General features: G+C 36.8%; 2 protein-coding genes across 2 annotated transcripts; both read right to left on the bottom strand.

The window, feature by feature from the left end:
- Positions 1 to 4,214: 4,214 nt before the first annotated feature.
- LOC131315732 (ABC transporter G family member 39-like) lies at positions 4,215 to 7,037 on the bottom strand. The gene is made up of 6 exons (XM_058344931.1): positions 6,937 to 7,037; positions 6,690 to 6,855; positions 6,493 to 6,591; positions 6,135 to 6,214; positions 5,383 to 5,715; positions 4,215 to 4,521 (listed from the first exon to the last, which is right to left on the bottom strand). Exons 1-6 carry the CDS (start codon positions 7,021 to 7,023, stop codon positions 4,420 to 4,422), a joined length of 867 nt encoding a protein of 288 aa, XP_058200914.1. The 5' UTR covers positions 7,024 to 7,037; the 3' UTR covers positions 4,215 to 4,419.
- Positions 7,038 to 7,246: 209 nt separating this feature from the next.
- Positions 7,247 to 8,247, bottom strand: LOC131317101 (pleiotropic drug resistance protein 2-like). The gene is made up of 2 exons (XM_058346677.1): positions 7,826 to 8,247; positions 7,247 to 7,738 (listed from the first exon to the last, which is right to left on the bottom strand). Exons 1-2 carry the CDS (start codon positions 7,853 to 7,855, stop codon positions 7,247 to 7,249), a joined length of 522 nt encoding a protein of 173 aa, XP_058202660.1. The 5' UTR covers positions 7,856 to 8,247.
- Between the last annotated feature and the right edge of the window lie 14,264 nt (positions 8,248 to 22,511).

Below are 22,511 nucleotides of genomic sequence, written 5' to 3'. Positions count from 1 at the left end.
ATTTCAAGAACCAAATAAAATAAATACTTGTTCCCAATTTTAATCATTAATTTTCTAAAACAATAGTTTAAGGGATACGGGGAAGTTCGCAAGTACATAACATACTTAACCACTCACCTGAGTCCAAAAGTAATATAACTCGAATCACAACAAACGATGCTAACCTGAACAAAATAATCATATACAAAATTATCATTAACTGTATCACCTTATCGACAACAATAAGGAACTACCTAGAAATAATACTTTCCTAACCTAGTACTAAAAAGCTCAACACTTCTGCCCATAGACCAATATTACTCCAAGACAAACCCTTATAATACAACTAGATTCTATATACTCCCTAAGCAAAACAAGGCAAAACACCTATCCCCACTACAGCAAATCATCACCCTCGTACACACCGAATAAATTAAACCACCTCCAAACTCCATTGTCCATTAGCATTAAAAAGAAACGAACAAAACCCATCTGTTTTTCCTTTATTAACTCCACCGATCTTTACACCACCAGAAAAAACCAAGTTGTTTTCTAGTTGAAACCCCTAAACTATTGTGACGTGGAAGAGGAAGAGAAGGAAAAGAGAACAAGAAGGAAGAGGAACAAACCACTTCAGCAATCTTCCACCACGCAAAACCTTGACTGCGGCTCTCTCTCTCTTTCTCTCTCTCTCTCTCTCTCTCTCTGAACGTCTGATGCTCTGCCCAAATAAAACCCTATACCATGAAAATATCTCTTAACTTTGTAAAACTACCCACTACTTCCTATATTATAACTAATTAGAATAAGATAGAACGTAACACAATTTATAAAATTACCATCCAGTACCACTAGTTTACCCAAAATCAATTTCATACCCCAAATAGTATAATCGTGTCAACAATATCCATAGCATGCACAAATTAATTAGTTGGGACCCAATCATAACGCTAATTAATAACGGCAATATAACTATTTAAATAAATAAAAAAAACCTAGGCCGTCACATCCTTCCCTCCTTAAAATAAATTTCGTCCTCGAAATTGCATACTAACCTCAATTATACAAATGCGGGTACTTTTTGCGCATCTTCTCATCAAGCTCCCAAGTGGCTTCCTCAACCGCATGATTGTGCCACATAACTTTGACCAGTAGAATCGTTTTGTTGCGAAGGACCTTCTCCTTCATATCCAAAATCTCTACGGGTTGCTAATCATAGGTTAAATCATTGCGAACATGCAGTGGCTCATTATCAATAACATGGGACGGACTATGCACATATCTCCTCAATATCGACACATGAAAAACTTTATGAACTTTAGCCAAACTTGGCGGCAATGCCAAACGATAGGCCACCTCAACTATCCTTTTCCAAAACCTCAAACAACCCAATATAGTGAGGACAATACTTTTTCTTTTTGCAAAACCGAATAACATCTTTCTATGGGGACACTTTAAGAAGTATAATATCTCTAGTTACAAAATTCAAATCCCTCCGATGACTGTTCGAAAAAGTATCTCTTACTATATGACTAGAAATTGAACTAGCCCAAATCTATCAAAGAAGTTAATCAACCAACCCCGTCAATCAAATTAAGACTAACAAAATAGTAAAAGAATGTAAAAATAATAGTCACTAGATTTCCATCATTTCAAAAATATTCATAGGGCCATCTAATTACTCCAAATCCCTCCTACGATTATCTGCATAACTTTCCTATCTATTCCAAGTGGTTACAAACCTGTCCCAAATAGTGTTTTTTTTTTTTTGCATCCTCCACCAAGTCAAGTCCTAAAAGTCACCTTTCTCCAACCTCATACCAACAGATGAGGGACATACACTTTCGTCCATACAAGACCTCATATAGAACAATTGCCAAACTCGAATGATAACTGTTATTGTACGCAAATTCCATTAACGGCGATTGATCATCCCAATTTCCTTCCAATCCTAAGGTACATGCGCTCAATAAATCCTCCAAAGTTTGTATAGTCCTCTCACTTTGATCATCGTTAAGCAAAACTAAAAAAAAAATGCGAGTATCCATCTCTATCTTTAAGGCACCCAAAATTTAGATACAAAATGGGAAAACGATCTGACACAATTGATATAGGTGCACCAAGGAGTCTAACAATCTCCTTAACATACAACCACGCCAAACAATCCAATGTATATGTCATTTTAATAGCTACAAAACATGTTGACGTAGCGAGCCGATCAACTACAACCCCCAACTTGACATTCACGTAACCATTCCAATTTCTGTACAACTCCATATCACTCACACCAAGATCAAACAAATGTAAGTAGTTATTTGGAACTCCGAAAAATTTATGTCTCCATAAGATTGATCATGTTGAATATCCAAGAACTCAAAAAAAATTCCAACCATCAATAGTTATTGCCTCATTATGTCCAATATTAGTCCATCCAAGTGCATCTAATGTTGTTCCAAGTAGACCACCAATACATAAAATCCGACATCAGTATAACAACTCAAAGAAAAGAATTATTGCAATCAAAGGCATTGTGTCTTCTAAAAATCCAAAATCTCATTGGTTCATCTCATCAATCCTCCTCATTTCATATCAACATACTTTTCAGTAGGCACTCGAGGCATAGCACAAAACACTACTGAAATGTTTGAATAAGACCATCATAACCAATTCTACCATATTCTCCAAACTCCAAAATTAATATTTTAAACAATAGTGCATCCTCCTATCCTGTTGAACACTTGATAAAGCACCAATCATACTGTACCAAATCACATACGGAAATCCAATTCTCAGTTTTCCAAGACACTAACCACACTCAAGCTAAGCATACTCAATACACTCAAAATAACCAATCAGTGTATCTATTGCAACAAACTTTTATGGCTATCACAGAAATTACTAACCCAAACAAACTAAATCTATAAATTGCCTACATCATCGATCCCCAAAATCTTCTCTCTCCTCTTTTTTATTTTTTTGCTAAAGTGATACGTCAAGGTTGAATATTCCATTCCTAGCTATCAAATTTTTCTTTCCCATCCAATTCCATAATAGTCAAGTTTTCAAAATACATATTAGTCTTCGTGACGTCTTACTACCATCCGTAGCTATAGACCAACAGGAATACTTCCACAAAAATTCTCCCTGATAGAATTCTCTCACTTCACCTAAAAGGAACTAACTTAAAACTAACAACTAAGCTATTCTACCAACTAATCAATCACAGTTAGAATTAGCAGCTTTTGAAAGAATAATTATAGCTCAAACCAAGTAAGCCAAGCTCTAAGTATTCGACATCTACAATTGGTTACTATGATCCATACAACCTCAAAAATCCAAAGTTCTACTATCCAACTTCTGACTTCTCAAAGATTTTGATATTTACCAAAGTATCACAAGTCCTATGGTGACCATACCATCCAAACAGCTTCATTGAACCATTCTCAAGTAATCCTTCATGAGAGTCCAAAAGCCTATGAAATCCAGAATAAAATTTTAGAAAACAAAGAAGGCTCCCAAACTTCACACCCTATTCCACGTGTTCAGCAATGGTGGCAAGAGCAAAATTATTAAATAAATGCAGTCTAATCTAATCACCTCAACCAAAGTTCAAGACATCTATGAATAGTATTGCTGAAGTATAAACAAGATTTTACTTCATTGAATCATCCAAAAATCTCATGGGTCGTTATACATATATCCGCAGCCTTTATCAATCACCCATACTCAATGGTGTCTTCAAAACTAATAATCGAACTAATTAGCCGCTAGTCTCACTTCCCAAATAACGTACAATACACATCATCGCCTAACACTACAACAAAAATTACATTTTACAGCGTTTGAAAAACGCTATTAAATGTCATAGACAGCGTTCTCCGGAACGCTGTATTAGCCGATGCTATTAAAAGTCAAGACTTTTAATAGCGTTTTTTGAACGCTGTCTTAGATAAACTTTTAATAGCGTTCCAAAAACGCTATATCAGATAAGCTTTTAATAGCGTTTTTTGAACGCTGTCTTAGATAAACTTTTAATAGCGTTTTTTGAACGCTGTCTTAGATAAACTTTTAATAGCATTTTTTGAACGTTGTCTTAGATAAAATTTTAATAGCATTTTTTGCATGCTAATTTTGAAATTCTTTTAATAGCTTGTTTGTCATTGCACCACTCATTTAATATTTTTTTTATTACATTCAACTCCAATTGTAAAACAATTATTAAAAAAACATGAATATAATCTAAAACTTCAATGTTGCCAATGTAATTAACCAAATTCATTCAATTGAGCAATTATTCATTACACCAGCTTTCGAAACAACAAAAACACAAATTACATTAAAGGGTTGCAAGAATTACAGTGGGTTCATATAGTACCCAGGTGTCCACTGTTACCAAAGGTAGCCATAAACAAGCTAACCAACATATTACTTGAAAATTTTCTATACTGCAAGCTTGTTGAAATTGATGCAATCTTCAAGCAATCTGGTCTCTCTTTCCTCCCAAAGCCAAGCATGTAGAATTGATGCAATCTTCTTGATTCCCTATGGTACAAAATTTTGGATCAATAGATGGGTGTAGAATAAACTTATGATTCGCGAAAGTATTCAGACTATAAAAGCACAAGCATTATTAAAGCACCCTCAAAGCAGCAAAAACAGAGTTGTTGATACGTCCCAAAGCAGCACCAGAATAGGACTTATCAATAAAAAGAATAGTAAGGCAATAGGATAACAATTACAACACAAACTGATCACACCTTGTGCTCATGCTTTCACTTCAGTAAGCAAGGAATTTAGGACATTTTCAGCACTTCTCTTCTTGATTAGCAGTCCCAGACTTCTATTAGCCCTCCCAAAGGTAGGAGTTGAAAAGAGAGAATATATATCGTATTACAAACACAAAACTAATACTATAAATTCCATAGATTATCACCTTTTCTTGCTTTACAGAAGCCCTAGCATAGTAAGATAGCATTTCCATAATCGATTTGTAGACAGATCTTTAGAGAGAGAAGATAATTAATGATAAAGATCTTCGGGGAAACTGCTAAAAAAAGATATGGATAAGAAGAATTCCTTTGCTTTCCTTTTGATTTTTCTTTTCCTTGGTAAGTCTGTCCAAACATCCATAATTCCAACACATTCTAAGGCTGTATATGGATCGAGGATATGGGTAGGAAATGGAAAAATTGAAGGATTTAAGAATCTAAAAAAAATAGAAAGGGGAAAAGGATAAGGTATCCTAACACAATCTACAGAAAGAAGAAAAAAAAGAGAGAAATTGGTAAGGCATCCACTTCATGGCTGACACAATATTGCTAAGGGACATGGTCAAGAAGAGCAGAATGACTGGATTATGATATGAAAAGACCAAGAAGGAAAAGGAGACGAAAAAGCAAGTACCTTTCGTGTTTCCTTATTGACATCCGGAGCCAGGCGCAACCAGGCAGAGTACCCAATGGACTCATGTACAGTGACATGCGGAGAATGGATATCATTCTGTTCATAATAACTGCTAATACGAGCAAAAGTTGCTTGATTCTTCGGAAAGCCAGAAATGCAGATACATCCTTCGATATAGCCACCTGTCTTCCTTCCTGCTAGCACATCCATCAAGGTGGTCTTTCTAGCACCAATCACACCAACCAATGCAGTTAGAACACCTGGCCTAAAAGCACCACTGACGTCTTGTAACAGTTGGAGACGAGCCTCCTCTATGCCGCGGCTTTTCATTTCCTAATGAATAAAACCGCAATTTGTACAAATGAGAATCTCCTTTAAAATGGTCTAAGAAACTGATTCAGAAACAAAACATAGGTCACTGTAAACCCCAGCAGCCTTGGTTCAATGCAGTGAAATAGATTGTTGGAAAATTTAGTGGGAAACCCTTTCTTTTGTAATGCATTTCATCAACAAAAACCAATATGTAACAGTAGTCAACCTACCCATAAAAATCTCTTTGATGAACAATGCTTATGAAATTTGCTGAAATCCTGAGAAACCTCCATTTTTTGTTACATTATGCTAGAAAAAGAAACCTCAGAATCTAGTCTCTCGAACACTAAAAGAGCTTAGAACAAGTGACTTACAGCAGGCATATCGAGATAGTAATTCACATGATCAAATGCAAGTGACAAGGGCTAGAAAGGCAGCACCATTCCTCTTTTTCTAGTTGCAATGTCTTTGACATCTAAGTTGTCATTATCTGGAGTATTTCTCACTCCCATGTTGATACCTGCAATTGATCAAGCTATTTTAGCAACAAATAACGAGGAAAACTGTTACTATTTTCGTTGTAGCTCAAATGAAGCAATGGCATAGCAGTTCGTGATGTGAAATTTTCCCAATTTCAGTGCTCCAAGATTTAGGAATGCGGTCCAACGAGCTAGACATGTATCCTTTATTTGTTTTGGTAATCATTAGCAGTCATCAACATAATCCAGAATCATGTTCTTAAGTTAAGGGCTATTAAACAATGATATCCATCATATACGAGAAAGAGATGAGCTGAACTCCTATCAGTGGACTGTTTCTTCCCATTGGAGAGTGGTCGCTTCTTTTTTTTCACTTCATCATCATCATTCATAATAACAGATTTAGAATCTCCCAAAGCTGCATTTTAGTTTAAAAAATGCCAAAACCAAAATAAGATTCCATATCAGAGATAGAGATGAGCTGAAATAGCTGAATAAGATGGCATAGTATCTTACGATTCAAGTAGGCCAGAGCCGCTATAAAGCAGATATTGAAGAGCACAGAAAATCCAAAGAGTGCGATCACACAAACCCAATACATGTAGTCATCCACAAACATCCCCCTGGCTTTAAGAATAACCTTTCCAACAGTAGGTTCAGGAAACCTAGGGTCGGAATTTGGCTGCCAAAAATATATAAAATAAATTAGCTATCTAAAGCTATCAAGTTATAAAGATGACAGCAATATCATAACTGAGCTTACCGTGCTCCATCTTTTATCCAGAAATTCATTCATGGCTATGGCATTCTGTCCATACATCATGGGAGAAATATAATAACCCCATCTCATCCATGGTTGAATGTCATCTGCATGTGATGATAATAATGGTTGTTACAAGGTATCATAATTATGCTACTATATAACAGATAATTGAATAATTTTTCACCACACTTTTGAAACCACATCAACTAAATCTGTTCACCTAAAAAATGAATATTATGCATAAAAGCTATAAAAAAAAAAACTAATGATTTATGTTCAGGTATTAAACTCCAAGGGAAAAAGGGAAATATTACCTACTAGCAGCAGGATCAAACCCAATAGTGTAGTATGTGAGAATGATCCATATCCATGATTCCATCAGAGATAAGGGAATTCGGAGAAGCCAAATTGGTAGTGCAAAAGCCCATGCGGGGAAAAACAGGGAATCCCTCTGTTTAAAGAACACAGGAAGCCTCATACAGGTCAAGTGAAGCTCCGTCATCCCATTAAACATCACGTTAATGAGACTGAAAAGCAGTGCACCGTAAAATTTACTCCCATCCATTAGTTGACCGAATTTCATCTCCGTTCTTAAGAAAACAGTGAAGGCAATTATTGACATAATCGTGATCTGGGTAGTCTTGAATATGTACACACACGAGTTGCGTTTCATCAGTAGCCACTCCCGAGTTAAACAAGCCTTGAAGAGATCCACTTTAGAAATGCCGTACTTTTTAGTTGCCAGGGCAGCAGGGTGGACCTTATTTCTGTTATAAGGAATTCCAAGCTCGTCACATAGACTCTGACCAGCGTGGAAAGAGTTAAAATGGAATATGAAGCACCATGTTGAGCTGGAAAGAATAATTTGGAGTGGGTACCAAACCCTTACCAGTATGCTGTATTGGAAGAGAAGCCCCATTGCCAACTGTTACTTGATCAAAACCTGAGTATGGTTGATAATAATGCAGATTTTGAGCATCATTGTTAACATGATTTGTGGCAGCTGAATCAAGATACCAATTAGGCAGTCGTGTAGACAGTCCGGAAGGAATCCAAGAGCAACCAGGAGAAGTAGAAGAAGCAACAAAAAGCTCTTGGTGAATAAGAGGATAAAAGCTAGTATTCAAAAGATATCGACATTCTAAAGCAGAATGATTCGGTTTGTTGCAGATTTGACAAATAACAGGACCTTGAAAACCCCCACCAAAACTAGAGCTTGGTGAACCAAAAGGTGGATGAGGACCACCAAAGGTAGAGTGAGCACCTCCACGAAAACTTCCACGACCAGGAGAAGGAGAGAATCTACCCCTTCTGTTATTGTTATTATTGGAACCAATTCCTCTTTCCCTAGAGGTATTAGAGAAACCACCACCTCTAGTACAGAAACCAAGAGAAAAACCTCCACGAGCAACCGTATATGCCATATTAAGGTCTGAAGAGGGCTGTTTAACCTTTGATTCAATAGGGATAGCATCAGAACATAATAAAGCAGAAACTTGTTCCATTGTAATAGTACCTAAGTGAGACCTAACTGTGGTTTTAACACGGTCATATTCAGACGGTAAGACATTGAGAGCAGCAAGAATCAAATCCTCATCATCAGTAGATGCAGTAACCAAATTCAACTGATTAGCAATACTATTGATTTGGCCATAATCAACACTATGGAGCAACCAAATAATCAGGCATAAATATGATATGTATAAAAGGGAGTAAAGAAATACAAGTCATATTCAGAGCAGTATCAGTGCAGCATTGATCGCAAATAACAATATACGGAAGCAGCCATATGTACACAACAGAAGCATAAGAGTAATGCAGTTATCTATCATCACATAACTCAACCATGTGTACACAATAGAAAGAAAGTTTTCGTTTCAATTTGTCAACAGACGCATACCCCTCAGGAGTGGTAGAAGTGAATTCCAAAGAAGATGTCTTATAAACAGCTATGTCACAGGAATGGAGTTGACCCCAAGCATTCTTCATATCATTTTCTACCGTGGTTTTCTCTAAGTCCACAGAGTACAGTTGCATCCACTAGAATGCAAGTTAACTTTCAAGGGATAAACAAGAAGCAGTATTAAACACCCATTGCTCATATAGCTAACAAAATGAGTACTAAACTTTAAAACCCATTAAAGGGATAAAAAGGAAGCAGACCTTACTCACGTAGTATCAACTCTATTTTCAGTTTGAAAACTGAGAAAAATATGAAGCCATCCAACTGCCTATACCCATTAAAGTGACAAAAAACTTGATCAAGAGGAACCCAATGTATGATGTTTGACATTCTATTGAATGGAACTAGAGCAGAACACTCTCAACCAGTCAAGGTATCAATTCTTCTCTGTGAAATCATAAATAATCAAGCACATAATGAAATCCAAGCCATATATATATATACACACACACACACACTCACACACACACTCACTAGGAGTTTATTAAGGGCTGGATAAGAAAGCTAGGGTTTACACTTCGGGCTTAATATCTGGAAACAATTGAGGGTTTTCAAATCTGGTTTCTTTTCTAGAAAAAATCTAGAGTTTTTTGAAATTGGGATTTATAGATTTCCCAGATATGTATAGCAAGAGAGAGAGAGAGAGAGAGTAGCAACCAGGTTGCCGCATCTGTCGCGTGCTGTTGCTACTCGTGGGTTCTATGAAATTAGGCTTAATTTCTGGAAACTTCACTCCCTCGTTGGCGGAGACTGCTTACATCCTCGTTTTCTTGTGTCGTGACACACGCGCACACACACACAAACAGAGGAGAAGGACGAGAGTAGGAGGAAGGGGGAAAGGGGGAGATGAAGTTTTTCAGAGAGAGAGAGAGAGAGAAAGACCTTGTTTGTGTCCAACGCCTTTGTCGAGGGTGTGGAACTGATCAACGCACTTGGGCCTGAAGATCTCCTCACCCGATATGGTGTCACCAGGAGAAGCTTGATCCAGCTTGATCGAAACTCACCTGTTCCGATACAACGAAAGAACTCAGGCAATTTCTAGGGTTTCAAAGCCGACCAAGAAGATCTATATTCGCGCCTATGATTTTGGACGAAAGATTGAAATTTTTGGGAGTACTGGGTGTGCGATTTAGGGCACCTATCTGAAGGAGTTTTTAGGGAACGCTATTGTATACTCTAGAAACGCTATAGTATTTAAGGCGGGAGCTTTTCCTCCGCTCCATTATTACTGAACGCTATAATTTGTTTTCTTTCATAGCATTTTTAAAAAAACGCTATTAGATAATGCTATAAAAGCCTATCTTTGTTGTAGTGTAAAGATCCTAACATTCAACTTGCAACTTGAAGACCAACTCCATGTACTAACCCAAAATTTAACACCACAGAATATTCCCTTGTAATTGCAAAACCACGTCTCTAAATTATCCCCAAAAGTAAGAGTTTTAACCTTTCGCAACAAATAAATTGAGAACCCCAAAACTACTAATGATCAAGTCGGGAACACTCCATATTTACTTCTACGGCACAATAACAACTCTAATCTCATAAGTTTATCCAATCAAATTTTCTCTCTCCCAACCTTCTCATAATTTCATGACAGCGATACCGTAATGCATTAAAATTTCAAATAACCATCAGTGCACTCCAAATTCTCAATGTCTAATCACCAAACATACTGTAACAATCCCTTTCCTTAGACTCTAACCAACCCAAGCAGTCACATGTATAGTCATAGCCCAATGCATGCCAATACTAATAAAGCAATCATACCCTTGCCAAAGCCTATCTATTTACTGTCAAATTCTCACAACCAAAAAAAAAAAAAAAAAATTAATACTATGGTTAGAAAAATCCACTTTCAAAAGTCGACTACTCCCACTCTATACCCACTAGTCGTAAGGTTTTTTTTTTTTTTGAAACGACGAATCATAGAAATCCTAACCATCAACGAGTTCATAGGGTATTCACCTAATAACCATGAAGGAATTCATGGGGTAGTTCCTCAAACAAGCTTAATTATTGACCTCTCATAATAGAACATAGCCAAATCTCTACTAGGATCTCAACCATAGGGACAAAGGACCGATCAAACAACAACAATTCAAGACTATCCGGGACGTACCGAGTACTACAAGTAAGAAACTCTTGGCACACCCTCACACAATTAAGCTAGCCCATCGTCAATACCAAATTGAAGCAATCCTCTAAGTTACATTCTTCAAATCAATTTCCAACTGTACTACCACCAATACTTCTTAAGATTCAATATCATACTCCAACTACATTACGCCACCAACGTACTTGTAAAACAAGCATGACTATCCAAATAACGAATAAAATTACATATGCCACATTCTCTACCAATACCCTATCCCAAGTCTATAGAAAAAGAAAGTTCCGAGCGAAAGACTATTATCTCAATAATACTATGCGGTACCGATGCACATCAAATAACAAAGGTACTTACAAATGGCACTAGGACTCTGGGGACTCGGACCTCCACTAGATGAAAATGATAAGAAATGAATGCAGAATTTTTTATTTTTTTTAAACCTGGCTCTGATACCACAATTGTCACACCCCAAAATGAGAAGTGAGCTGCCATGAACCACAAGACCAAAACTCGTAGAACATGCAGCCTAAAAAGGAATTTAATTAAATTCTAAAGCAAAGAACTACTAAACAGCCAACCACTTTTTTTTTATTAAAAACAACTCCAACCATTTAAGTTCAACAAAAAGCATGGGGCACAAACATCCCATGAAACAACCAACATCCACTGATCCAACCATAATAAAAAAAATCCATTTTTTGACAAATGTTTCGAATGCGGAAGCGATTATTAAAACAAAAAAAATAAAAAAATGAGACACCCTAAGGAGGTCAACAAATGAAATCCCCGAGATGCTGCCAGAGTCCTCCTAACTGCCCAACTTGCCTGAAAATGAAGTTGGAATAAATCCGTCAGCTGACGAGCTCAGTAAGTAGTAAAGCATGTATAATAATACAGTTCTAAAACATGGCTAAAAATAGATTATCACGATAACATATTTTGGCATACGAAGGTGTGCATTAAACCAACAAATTTGGCCATAAAACATTTACCAATAAATCTCAATGGTGATCACAAACCAATCTCCAACAACAATGGGGAACCACAACCAATATCGATAGAACCAAATGCCAGTGAATAAATGTCTCATAATTGGATCCAATATCAAAACTTAGAGTCACCACGAGTAGGCAGCCCGTTGAACTTTTCCCTAAGAATGATTCGGTCAATAACAATCGTTGAGCATTAGGGTCACCGGCTTAATCCGGTCTCTTCCCTAATGGCCAGAGTCACCCGCACACAGAGGATTAATTTCCCTAGACTTCCAAAATATGTTCCCAACAATATCCATAAAGTTCTCACCAAAAGATTATCCGAACATTAAATAGTTTCACCAATCCGCATGCCAATTTCAAGAACCAAATAAAATAAATACTTGTTCCCAATTTTAATCATTAATTTTCTAAAACAATAATTTAAGGGATACGGGGAAGTTCGCAAGTACATAACATACTTAACTACTCACCTGAGTCCAAAAGTAATATAACTCGAATGACAACAAACGATGCTAACCTGAACAAAATAATCATATACAAAATTATCATTAACTATATCACCTTATCGACAACAATAAGGAACTACCTAGAAATAATACTTTCCTAACCTAGTACTAAAAAGCTCAACACTTCTGCCCATAGACCAATATTACTCCAAGACAAACCCTTATAATACAACTAGATTCTATATACTCCCTAAGCAAAACAAGGCAAAACACCTATCCCCACTACAGCAAATCATCACCCTCGTACACACCGAATAAATTAAACCAACTCCAAACTCCATTGTCCATTAGCATTAAAAAGAAACGAACAAAACCCATCTGTTTTTCCTTTATTAACTCCACCGATCTTTATGTCACGCCCTCGATTTGTAACATAAATAAATAATCCATTTCATTGAATAATCCCCGCATAGTATAGATAATACCCAAAAGAGAGAGAGTTCCAAATGATCATTTACAAACCAAATTCCCAAGTTTAAAGATTCACAACATTGGCACTACGGCCCAAATTCCATAGTTAGTTAAAGACAGTAAATTTAAGAGGTTACATAATATCTGAAGTTAAAAGATTTCAAATGAATTCTACATTTTCATTTTCCAAAGAGATCACCCAAAAGATGATAGAATCACTTCACAAAGACGTCTTTCAAAATAGATGGGATCAAGCAGGCACACCATGCACTCCGCATCCAGGTCCTTGAGATACACCTGAAAATGATAGGTTGAGCTACACTAGCCCAGTAGAAACTTCTATACTCAAGCTATATGTAAATGCGATGAAACATGCGAAGGGAATGAATGGTTTTCAATAAACGAACAAAGATACAAGGGTACCACTCTGAACCAACAGACGACGACTATGGAGTTCAATACACCTTATAAATATCCCTAATGAACCGACGAACAACGACTAAGGAGTTTAATACGTCTTATGGATATCCCTAGCCATTCGTGCACTAACTAGGAGCAGCATTAAACATATATCAATCTAAATAACCACCAACAGTTTCTTGAACTAAAATTAAGACTCCTCAAATGAATGCCACCATTAACTTCCTCATTTCTTACCATTTATCAACAGGCTTCTTTTATAAAAAGAAAACGTTTCCTTTTGATTGCCAAAATAACTTTGAGAAAACTCTTGACCTTCACGAGTCAAGCTCCGTTGATTCGCTTGAATACCGGAATCCGTTGATTTGTGCTCAAATACCGGAACCGTTGATTCGCTTAGGAATACCGAAAGATTTTAATGAAAATCCTTTTTCAAAAAGAACAAGTTCTTCTCTTTTCAAATCTTTAGTAGAGTCAGTTGTTTATCTCTTTCTTTAACGGTCATCATCTCAAGTAGCAAACAGTTCAAGTAACAACGTATACTTCTGACATCAACTTCAACATTCTTCATTTTATGAGAAATTCAACTGTGTTACCACCCCATGCGTGACAGTGAACTCTCTTTCTACCCGGGTTTCCGTCTTACCACACCTTGCGTAACGGGCCCTCTAGAGTCTCTGCATTACCACACCTTGCGTTGCAGGACCCTCAATTCAAAATTCACAACTCACATAAACATATAAGCATTAACTATCCGATACAAGGAGACAACACTTCCTAAGGTCACAAGCTTTCATTCATCATCATTCAATGTATTATAAACTCATAAACATGTCCCTTTGTACATCATTAAACGCATTTGGTCACGTTATCTCTCAAAGTTTAGCACGACGCCCTACGTCACGTACCAATTCCACAACGGCTCCCCTACACGCCACTCGCTAGGCTCTAAATGAGAATCTATAGAACGAATACCAAATGAACCGAGAATGATCAAGCAAAATGAAGCACGAAGATACAAGTTACCCTCTTCCCTTTTGGACTACTAGGCAAACCCCTATCGACCAACCAAGTGCCCACGTCATACCTATAGCTTACAATATTTGATAACGACTCCATGGTATGTCCACCAATCCACCAATCACTACGTCACGCCATAACACTTAATAAGTCTATATCTTTCATTGAGACATGCCATGATATCCACTTCTATCAACCAAAAGCATAAATAATGTACGAATACCCTAATCACTTATTTCTACACCTTTCTAAGTTATGGCGAGAGTCTAAGGAGATCGATTGGTCAATGAATCCTCGAGGTACAAACGATCAAGTTTAGAAGCAATTCAAAAGTGTTTAAAGAGTGCTAAAAGTGATCAGGGTTCAAACGAGTATGAGAAGAGCAAGACATGTCAAAACTATCCAGAAAACAGGGGGGGTATCAATACCCCAATATGAGGTATTGATACCTAGACGGCTGCTGTCCAGAAAAGGCTGGGGTATCAATACCCCGTTTTGGGGTATCAATACCCCGGAGTTTTTCTGCAGATTTTCAGCTTTTCAACAACGAAATTTCAACAACAAACAACAAGCCAAGCACGATCAAGGCACATAATCAGCCCATAAACACATAGAGAGAGTAAGAAATCCCTACCTCAAGCTTACAAGGCCGAAACCCAAGATCCACTAGCGAGCCCTAGCTTTAAAACTTGAAATCCTCCATGAATACTCCTCTCCGAACTCTACCCAACGAATCACAGGCTTGAAATCACGTCTAGAAGGTGGAGCGGAGGTTGATAACCATGGGTTTTGAGTTTGGGAGTGAGGTTTTGTGTGATGGGGCTAAAGAGAGAGAGAGAGCCGAAGGAGAGAGAGAGGGTCGGCTAGGGAGAGAGAGATAATGGAGATTTTTGATCTCCTACAACACCAACACCCCTTTTATATTAGCACCCAACCCAATTACACTTACACTCCCTCAAGATTCAATCCTATCATTTAAGCCCCAAATCAAATAAACTCACAATTTTCCCATTACTCGGTATTCTAGCATTTACAAAACCATTAAACCATTTTTGGAAAAAATACGGGTCTCTACACTTTACACCATCAAAAAAAACCAAGTTGTTTTCTAGTTGAAACCCTTAAACTATTGTGACGTGGAAGAGGAAGAGAAGGAAAAGAGAACAAGAAGGAAAAGGAACAAACCACTTCAGCAATCTTCCACCACGCAAAACCTTGACTGCGGCTCTCTCTCTCTCTCTCTCTCTCTCTCTCTCTCTCTGAACGTCTGATGCTCTGCCCAAATAAAACCCTATACCGTGAAAATATCTCTTAACTTTGTAAAACTACCCACTACTTCCTATATTATAACTAATTAGAATAAGATAGAACGTAACACAATTTATAAAATTACCATCCAGTACCACTAGTTTACCCAAAATCAATTTCATACCCCAAATAGTATAATCGTGTCAACAATATCCATAGCACGCACAAATTAATTAGTTGGGACCCAATCATAACGCTAATTAATAACGGCTATATAACTATTTAAATAAATAAAAAAAACCTAGGCCGTAACATCGAAGGTAGGAAACTCACAGACGTCCATCCATCTTTTCCCGCCTCCAATCATACCAGGTTGATGATAGAAGACGCAATGGTGAATTTGAGGCATCCCCTCAGTAGAAAGGAGGCCTAGGATTGTGAAGCCTAAAAACACTCTGCCAAATGAATGGTTTAGGGCAGAACATCATAAGTTCCCCATGGAAAGGCCACCTTTGTCCAGATCGCAGTAGCGGTGTTACCAAAGGTTTAGGCAGGCGGCCAGGAAGGCTCAAGGGGAAACAGGCTTGGTATTATGCCAAAAGGAGGATCCCTTAAAAAACCTAGAACCTTTGAAGCAAGGGAAAATGGAGGTGGACTTTCACGAAGCAGTAGAGTTCATGAGCAACCAGAAGGGCAAGGAGAAGGCAAAATGGAGGTGGACTTTCATGAAGCAGTAGAGTTCATGAGCAACCAGAAGGGCAAGGAGGAGGCAAAATGGAGGTGGACTTTCACAAAGCAGTAGAGTTCATGAGCAACCAGAAGGGCAAGGAGAAGGTGCCTGTATATCGGAGCTCTTCCTATTCAAAGGGAGATGAGTTTTCCAAGCCTGGAAGGGAATGCAAACCCTAAAAGAGAGTGGTGGAGGAAGCTCCGACTGAGCCTCCACACCAGGTGAGAATCCTTCGGAAGACTGATTCGATGGCCACTACTTCTGACCTAAGCTTAGGCGTTTAGTCGGCCTCAGGGGGCAAGAAAGGCCTGAATCCTTTGGCTAAGGAATTTAAGCCTGTTTAAAGCTTTTCAAAACCTTGTAACATGGTTTTTATTCTACCAGAGGAGGCCATGGCCAAGGAGCACCAAGTTTCCGTCATGGAAAGCGACGTTGTGGAGATAGGGGAGACAACACAGATTATGGGGCAATCATCCAGGCCTGTTGAAATTGTCTCATCGATGATCATTCTGAAGGAACATGTTGAGAAAGAGCACGTCCAGAAAGCCGCTTGTGCAATTTTTGAGAAACCAACTCCAAAGGCTGCCAACCATGTTAAGCCTTTTTATATCTCAGGCTGTTTGGATGGGATGCCTATCAACCGTTTGTAGGTAGATAATGGTTCGGCTGCTAACCTAATCCCCAAATCTATGATGCATAGATTGGGAAAGATCGATCAAGACCTTATTGCTTCCAGTGCAAACCTTACTAACTTCACGGGAGGTGTGACGGCTTGCCAAGGCATTTTGATCAGGAAGTTGATAGTTGGGTCCAAGATGCTCACCACTCTTTTCTTTGTGATCAATTCTCGGGCGTCTTACAATGTTTTGTTGGGGAGAGATTGGATCCATGCTTGCATGGCAGTTCCTTCAATCCTTCATCAGTGCATAGTGTTTTGGAATCAAGACGATGTGGAGGTAGTATGGGCAGATCGTAGGCCGTCAAAGAGAGAGAGGGAGAGAGGGGAAAAACAAGGTTATAATGTCCGGAGCACCTGATTCGATGTCCATTGCCTCTGTGTATTCGTGCGTGGAAGAGAGAAAGGGATGGAGGAGCGGGGATGGAGGAGCGGAGATGGGAGGAAGAGAGAGAGTATATTGGGATCGCTGGAGATGCGTTCCCGAAAAGGACCCTCGCTGGAGATGGGTGTGCCGAGGAGGAGAGTCGGCGGAGAGGAAAGTCATCGCCGGAGATAGAGGTGCCTCAGTTTGAGTTTGAGGGGCCACGGAGTTTGTCTGTTACAGAGAGATGGGGATAGAGTTGTGGGGAAGGGGAGATCGAGGGAGGGATCCTATGAGGAGATTGAGAGTAGGAAGAGATAGTGTTTTAATCTCAGCCATTGATTTCATAGGCTAAGGATGTGAAAAAAGAACTGCCAAACCACCAAATCGACCCGTGACAAAATCTACAGATAGTAAAGGAGAAAATTTCACTTCAAAACATGGATATATTACAATTTTATTGTATCAAGAACCTGCACCACTAAATTGTGCATTTTTTTTTTTGGTCAATATCCAATGCGTTAGTTCCAACAAAATAAAGTGAAATGATAAATTGCAATGCAACAACTGATCAAATTTCCAAAGCAACAGTTTGTAGATCGAAAGCGAAAGCCTACCAATTAAAACCTCAACATGATTACTATGACAATCCGCCCATGAGATTCAGTACTTAGAGCATCCGCAATGGGAATAATCAAAATCGATAACCAAAATGTGTCACGTCAGCATTTGATTATTCATTTAGTTCATAATCAAACCTAACAAACTTGATTTCCACATTGGTTATTTTTGTATCCCTATAAAAAAAATCCTCCACAATACGCAATGCATCTATGTCCAATTGCAAACGAGTTCCAATCACGCACCCGACCACACCAAATTATTCGTCTCGATGAGACGATTCTAATGTGAGGTGTTTTTTTAATTTTTTAGTTTTGAATTTGGTTATTGGGTTTGGTTATTGAGTTTTAGTTATTGGTAAAAGTTGTTAAGTTTGGTTATTCAAAGGTCAAAATTTGATGAGGTTGCTAAGTTTGGTTATTACAATGTGAGCACTTTTTTGAGCAAACATTGCTACTTTTAGCAACCTTTTAGTTTTGATTATTACATTGTGGATGCTCTTACCATGAACGTGCATGGTTGATTGATGGATATTCGATGTAGTAGTTGATTATTCTACACTCTAAATTTTGATTATTTAATTACTACTTTCTAGCTACTAACTATTCGAACATCTATATGTATATGCTTTCCTTTGAAAATACATTAAATTATGGAGTCTAGGCAATTAAAAATTTTAATATATCCTAATTAGTAGATTATTTAAGAGATAGTAGACAATCACATTCTTTTGCCAGATTTGTCAAATTTAAAGGAGATAGTAGGTTTCCATTTTATCCTTTGTTTCAAACGTTTTTGGCTTCTTTTTTAACCTTCATTTGGCCTTTAAAATTTTAAATCTGTAAAAAATCAAATGAAGTAAGATCAAGGAAGGAAGAGAATATCCATATTTGTAGTTGAAATAGCCATACAAGGTATTGAATTCCTAAACGTTATCCCACAATTTAAAGATAGGTCAACCAAAAACTTTTCTATTAAAAATATTTTGGAGTATCTTCAATTACATCTAGACTTAAAGTTGCAGATTGTGATCAGTTGAAGGAGAAGCCAGCCCTCTTTAGCTTTCAGGTTCCAGGGCTGGCATGGCATACAAGTGAATGGACTTACTAAGTCGCATAATGTGAATGTGTGAATGGGGAGCAAGAGAGCAAGCGCAAACATAAAAGCGTCATTAAAAATTATCTCAAACTACTTAAATTCGCGATAGCAAGAATAAAATCTTAAAAGCGAGGATTGAGAACAGAAGAAAATTAAAAGTCCTACAAAATGATTATATGACAGTACAAGTTATATGAACTGATTGAATTGGAGTTAGCTAGGGACGACGAATAAATGATTTTGTTTTGTCCTATTCTTCTTCTAAGTAACGAGTCCAGCATTCAAGATTGATAAACAACCAAACTAAATTTGGTTACAATTATATATAACCTTATAATTATGTTGACGATTTAATTTTAAAGCATACAATGATCGGCTAGCACTAGTTTCTTAATAAACAGCCAACAGAAACAAACAGCATAGGAGATAAATGATTGCCATTTTTGTCTTATTGAAGATTAGCTATTTCAAATTTCATAGGGTAAATCATGCTCAATTTCACCCTACGAATTCTAAAAAAGTTCTTACTAATATCCAATTGAGCTGATTTTTTACAAGGACTTAAAAAAATATCTTAAACAAAATGAGCAGTTCAAAGCGGCTAGGTTGATTCATGTCTCCTTTCTTTCAGATTCTCTACTCTGGGAAGCTATGGTGGCGGGAAGGAATGCAGTTTGCAAAGGAGTTGGGATTGATCGCATTGTTCTGGAAGGTGATTCAAAGTAGCTGGTTCATGTAATTCTGTCGCAGTCGGAGGAGCATATATAATCGAGTAGCTGTGGTGCTGGCAGATATCAAGCGGCCATGGTCTGATTTTGTAGCGTTTGAAGTTTGTTTTGTCAGGCGTGGTTGCAATGGAATAGATCATTGCTTGATCTAGAGAGCTGTGAGAGGGTGTCGCTCTTGTACTTGGGAATATATCCCTCCATCGTGGCTTCTGTCTCCCCTTAAGGGAGACGGATGCCCTATTTGATCGATGTTTTTCTTGTTTTCTTATAAAATTGTGATCCTATCATTTTGAAAAATAAAAAATAAAAATCATATTTTTATATTTTTTCAAAGAAACTGGATGAAATTTCAAAATAATTTTACCACCCAATATAACTCATGCAAACTGGTTAAATTTTAAAACAATAGTAGCTCCGACAAATCATATTCTTAGAGACAAGGTACCTGACCAAGTCCTCCTATTTGAACAAGCACAAATTATTCCTTCTAATAACTTCGATGAAATCTCATTTTATACCAATGTCATTAACAGCTCACTGCTCGATGTGCATGCATTCTTGTTAGTCTACTAATTAATGTTACACGAGAATAAAAAAAAATTTACTAAGTTTCTCAGTAGGGTCAATATATGATAGATCGATCGGCTGATAATTGATTGGTTTTAGGCTTGAATCCAATTTTGGGATATTTGATTCATGGTGAATTCATTAATTCAAAATGAAAGAGCGTAGCAGTTATGTAATCAAGGAATATTCTCTTTAAGAGTATAGAATACTTGTTTGAGGTAATGACGTTGAGAACCAATTGAGAGACTAATGCATCTTTTAGAGAAATATATACTCCATATTCGATATGTCAACGAACTTAGTTTGAATAATAGTAAAAAAATCGAGGTGGGTAGTTTCTATTATTTGACCCAAATTGCCAAATAGATTCGTACTCAAAGTCCTCAATCACTCATACAATTCGATCAAACAAATACTGGATTCTGCAGACGCAATTATTTGGTCCTCGATCAAACATTTGATTCCAGAATTGATTTTGCAGATGCAATTAATTTACGAATCGATTGTTTAGTCAGGTTTATTCGTATTGACAAATACTTGTACTTATCTACTTTGTACTCCGTTCGTAGAAACACCTAAAGAGTCTCATCCGGAAAACTCAGAGCCGGCGACGTGGAGTGGTGGCACCTGGAGTTGACCTCACCCCAAGTTAAAACTCATCATTTACCCAACCACTTCAACAGCAATTTTTCTATGATGCCCCAATGTGATATTGGGGCATGATGCCCCCATTTAATATGGGCCTTTAGATTAGGTTTTGGGTGAATCTGAGCCGTTGAATCAAATCACCTCCAAAAGGTATAGTGGTTTTGCCTTTTTTTAGAAAAAAAACGTCATTATACTTACCATGAACACTGACTCTACTTACCATAGTTTATGCTGACACTTACCACAACAAAAGACTACACTTCAACGTTTTTGCCCTTTCTCTCTCTAACTTGTTCTCTAGGTAGCCAGTTTGGCGGAAAATAAATATTTTTGGCAGAAAAATGTACATTTTTGCAATAATTTTTTTAATTATTGAAAATTTGTAAGTTCACACCACTTTTTGTCATATTCACCCTACTTTTTGTCATTTTCATAATCATTTGTGTAATAGACTATCAAATATTGGGTGAAAATATAAATTTAATTTAATAATATTTAATTTGTAAACAAATTTTCAAAACTAAATATTTAAGCCAAAATATTGCCTTGATTTTGGATTCATGTTTTTAATATATTTCACTAAATTATTTTTAATTCAAAAGTATTTTACAAATATTATTGAGAAAATATTATTCATTTATTGTTTTGAATAACTTACAATTAATATTGTTAATATATTCCATTAAAATTTTGCTTTGTGTATATATGTTTCTTATAACAAATTTTTAAAAAATAATAAATATAAACCATATAATTGTAATAATCTCCTAATTATATTTAAATAATTTATTTAAAATAGTTTGTGCAATCGGTTAACGTGATATTATAACGATTAGTATCTATAATTGACATTAGACTATTCAATTAGTGGTAGAGTGGCGATTAATCTCTATAATCAACTATAATAGCTAGTCATAATCATTTGACTAAGTGCTAATTGATTGATCATATTCAATAAGTGATGATTGACTATAGTAATCAAAGTCATTGCTTAATTGTATTAATGATATAGCGGTAATTGAGCATTAATACAATTGGCTTAAATGAATTGGTTAATGTAGGTTGATCGTGATTATGTCATTACTAGATGACATGATCACTATCATGTCATATTCAATGAGTGATGATTGACTATAGTAGCCAGAGTCATTAGCCAATTGTATTAACGCTATAATGATGGTTGAGCATTAATACAATTGACTAAAATAAATTGGTTAATGTAAATTAATAGTGATCATGTCACTAGTAGATGTATTAGTTAACAGTAGTGTTGGTTGCGATCAATGAGTGAATGCTACAATTGGCTAATGTAAGAGTAACCATTAACTATTGATTTCTAATGTTCATTCAATAAATTATTTAGTTTTACTATCCATCAAGGTATTATACTTTAATTACGAGGTAATACAAATTAAGTAGAACTAAGTGACATTAAATTTATTGTGGTAGTTACCTTTTTAACTACCT

This window comes from Rhododendron vialii, chromosome 2a, assembly GCF_030253575.1.
Source record: "Rhododendron vialii isolate Sample 1 chromosome 2a, ASM3025357v1".
Classification (NCBI taxonomy): domain Eukaryota; kingdom Viridiplantae; phylum Streptophyta; class Magnoliopsida; order Ericales; family Ericaceae; genus Rhododendron; species Rhododendron vialii.
Note: the sequence above shows the minus strand (reverse complement) of the source record. Positions and strands in the feature narration are given on the sequence as shown.

Bases quoted from the DNA above. Each gene is read 5' to 3' on its own strand.
- LOC131317101 (XM_058346677.1), bottom strand. From the start codon at position 7,855: ATGGGGCTTCTCTTCCAATACAGCATACTG. The intron at 7,739-7,825 runs GTAAGGGTTTGG...CACGCTGGTCAG, and splicing joins TCTTCCAATACAGCATACTG to AGTCTATGTGACGAGCTTGG.
- LOC131315732 (XM_058344931.1), bottom strand. From the start codon at position 7,023: ATGAGATGGGGTTATTATATTTCTCCCATGATGTATGGACAGAATGCC. The intron at 6,592-6,689 runs GTAAGATACTAT...ACTAAAATGCAG, and splicing joins GGCTCTGGCCTACTTGAATC to CTTTGGGAGATTCTAAATCT. The intron at 6,215-6,492 runs GTTCAGCTCATC...GATCAATTGCAG, and splicing joins GAAACAGTCCACTGATAGGA to GTATCAACATGGGAGTGAGA.